Below are 1,920 nucleotides of genomic sequence, written 5' to 3'. Positions count from 1 at the left end.
GGGACGGCGACAACATTAAATTAGTGTTTAGGATATTTCCTCATCAAAATTTGGGAGGAAAAAGGGGGGGGGGGGTCTTATAAGCCGAATGTAGTGTATGGAGTGGGGTCACAGGAGGCGGCACGGTGGCTCAGTGGTTAGCACTGCAGTCTTGTGGTGGCTCAGTGGTTGGCACTGCAGTCTTGTGGTGGCTCAGTGGTTAGAACTGCAGTCTTGTGGTGGCTCAGTGGTTAGCACTGCAGTCTTGTGGTGGCTCAGTGGTTAGCACTGCAGCCTTGCAGCGCTGGGATCCTGGGTTCAAATCCCACCAAGGACACCATCTGCCAGGAGTTTGTATGTTCTCCCCGTGTTTGCGTGGGTTTCCTCTGGATTCTCCGGTTTCCTCCCACACTCCAAAGACATACAGATAGGGACTTTAGATTGTGAGCCCCAATGGGGACAGTGTTGACAATGTATGTAAAGCGCTGTGGAATTAATAGCGCTCTATAAATGAATAAAATTATTATTATTATTATTATATTGGGGGTGAGGCAGGGGCCATCCTAAAACTATCGGCGGTGCGGGCTTCAAATAATTTCACCCAGAGTCGGTGCATGCGCAGATGGGGCTCTCGGCTCAAGATCTCATCTACGCACGCGCCGTCTCCGATCCACTGATCTCCCAGCAGCGGACTTAAGGAAAATGGCGCCCGGAGGTGGCCGTTGAGCCAGTTGCTCAATCTGCGCATGCGCCAAGTCTGGGCGCCATTTTTTTGAAGTCCGTACTGCTGACAGTTTCTGGATGCTCCTGCCTCACAGCACGCGCAGCATCGCCCCTGCCTATGGTGACCCCGATGCACCACCACTGCCGCTCCCCTTTTGATAAGACACCACCAGATTATAAAATTAACCCCATATTTTTTTTTCTCCAAATTTGGGGTGCGTCTTATAAAACAAAATAATTTTATCATATTTTTTTTTTTTTTCTTTATTAAATCCAGGAGCTCGAGAAGTGCGACTCCAACCACTACATCATCCTGTTCCGCGACGCCGGCTGTCAGTTCCGAGCACTTTATTCTTACTACCCAGACTCTGAGGAAATCTGTAAGCTGACGGGAACGGGCCCCAAAACCATCACCAAGAAAATGATCGACAAACTGTACAAATACAGCTCGGACAGAAAACAGTTTACTGTGATCCCCGCCAAAACCATGTCGGTCAGCGTCGACGCACTGACTATCCATAACCACTTGTGGCAAGCCAAGCGACCCGCATTGCCAAAGAAGAACCCGCTGTACAAGTGACCCCCGCGCAGGCCCTAGAGGAACATGTTTACGCCTTTTTTCCTGTAGTGGATATGAAGAGTGCAGCACTTTGAATGTTTTTTTTTTTTTTTTTTTTTTCTCCGTTTTATTCTTTTTTTTTTCTTTTTCAAAAGGGAAGTTTTAATATGCGTTTTACATGGACAATAATTTTTTTTTTTTTTTTTTTTATTTATTTTGCAGGTTCTATTCTCTCTACACCAAAACCATTGATGTGCTCAATACTTTTTTTTTTTTTTTTCTCTCATTTACACTATTTTCTCTGTGGACGACATCTGCCATGAAAAATCAAAACTGACTCCTTCAATGCAAGGAACTCAATGCATGATGCTTTTTTTTATTTATATTATTTTTTTTTTTACCAAGTGGATTTCCATTTACTTGAAGTGCTCCCAAACTAATAAACTATGGAAACCGGGAGACACCTGAAAATAATAATAATTATTTCCAGCAGCTGTAGGAAGAAAAAAAAATAAATTGGAAGGAAGGGAATGTAAAAGCGTGGAAAAATAATTGTAGTTACTGCTGGGTTTTTGTTTGTTTTCTTTTTCTTGTGCTGCTGATATTTAGGAATTACTCTCCTATTTTTAAGCTAATGTTTAGGAATTATACACACAATA

The 1,920-nt window shown here is 43.4% G+C and overlaps 1 protein-coding gene across 1 annotated transcript in view; it reads left to right on the top strand.

Annotated features, from left to right (window-relative positions):
- The window catches only part of LOC142251668 (calmodulin-regulated spectrin-associated protein 1-like), a 94,652-nt gene extending 93,348 nt beyond the window's left edge, over window positions 1-1,304 (top strand). Inside the window, 1 exon segment of the mRNA XM_075324677.1 lies at window positions 980-1,304. Coding sequence (XP_075180792.1) covers window positions 980-1,282 — 303 coding nt within the window. The 3' untranslated portion in view covers window positions 1,283-1,304.
- Window positions 1,305-1,920: the final 616 nt, after the last annotated feature.

Source organism: Anomaloglossus baeobatrachus, chromosome 9, assembly GCF_048569485.1.
Source record: "Anomaloglossus baeobatrachus isolate aAnoBae1 chromosome 9, aAnoBae1.hap1, whole genome shotgun sequence".
NCBI lineage: Eukaryota > Metazoa > Chordata > Amphibia > Anura > Aromobatidae > Anomaloglossus > Anomaloglossus baeobatrachus.
The sequence above is the reverse complement of the archived record's forward strand: the minus strand, read 5'-3'. Positions and strand labels throughout refer to the sequence as shown.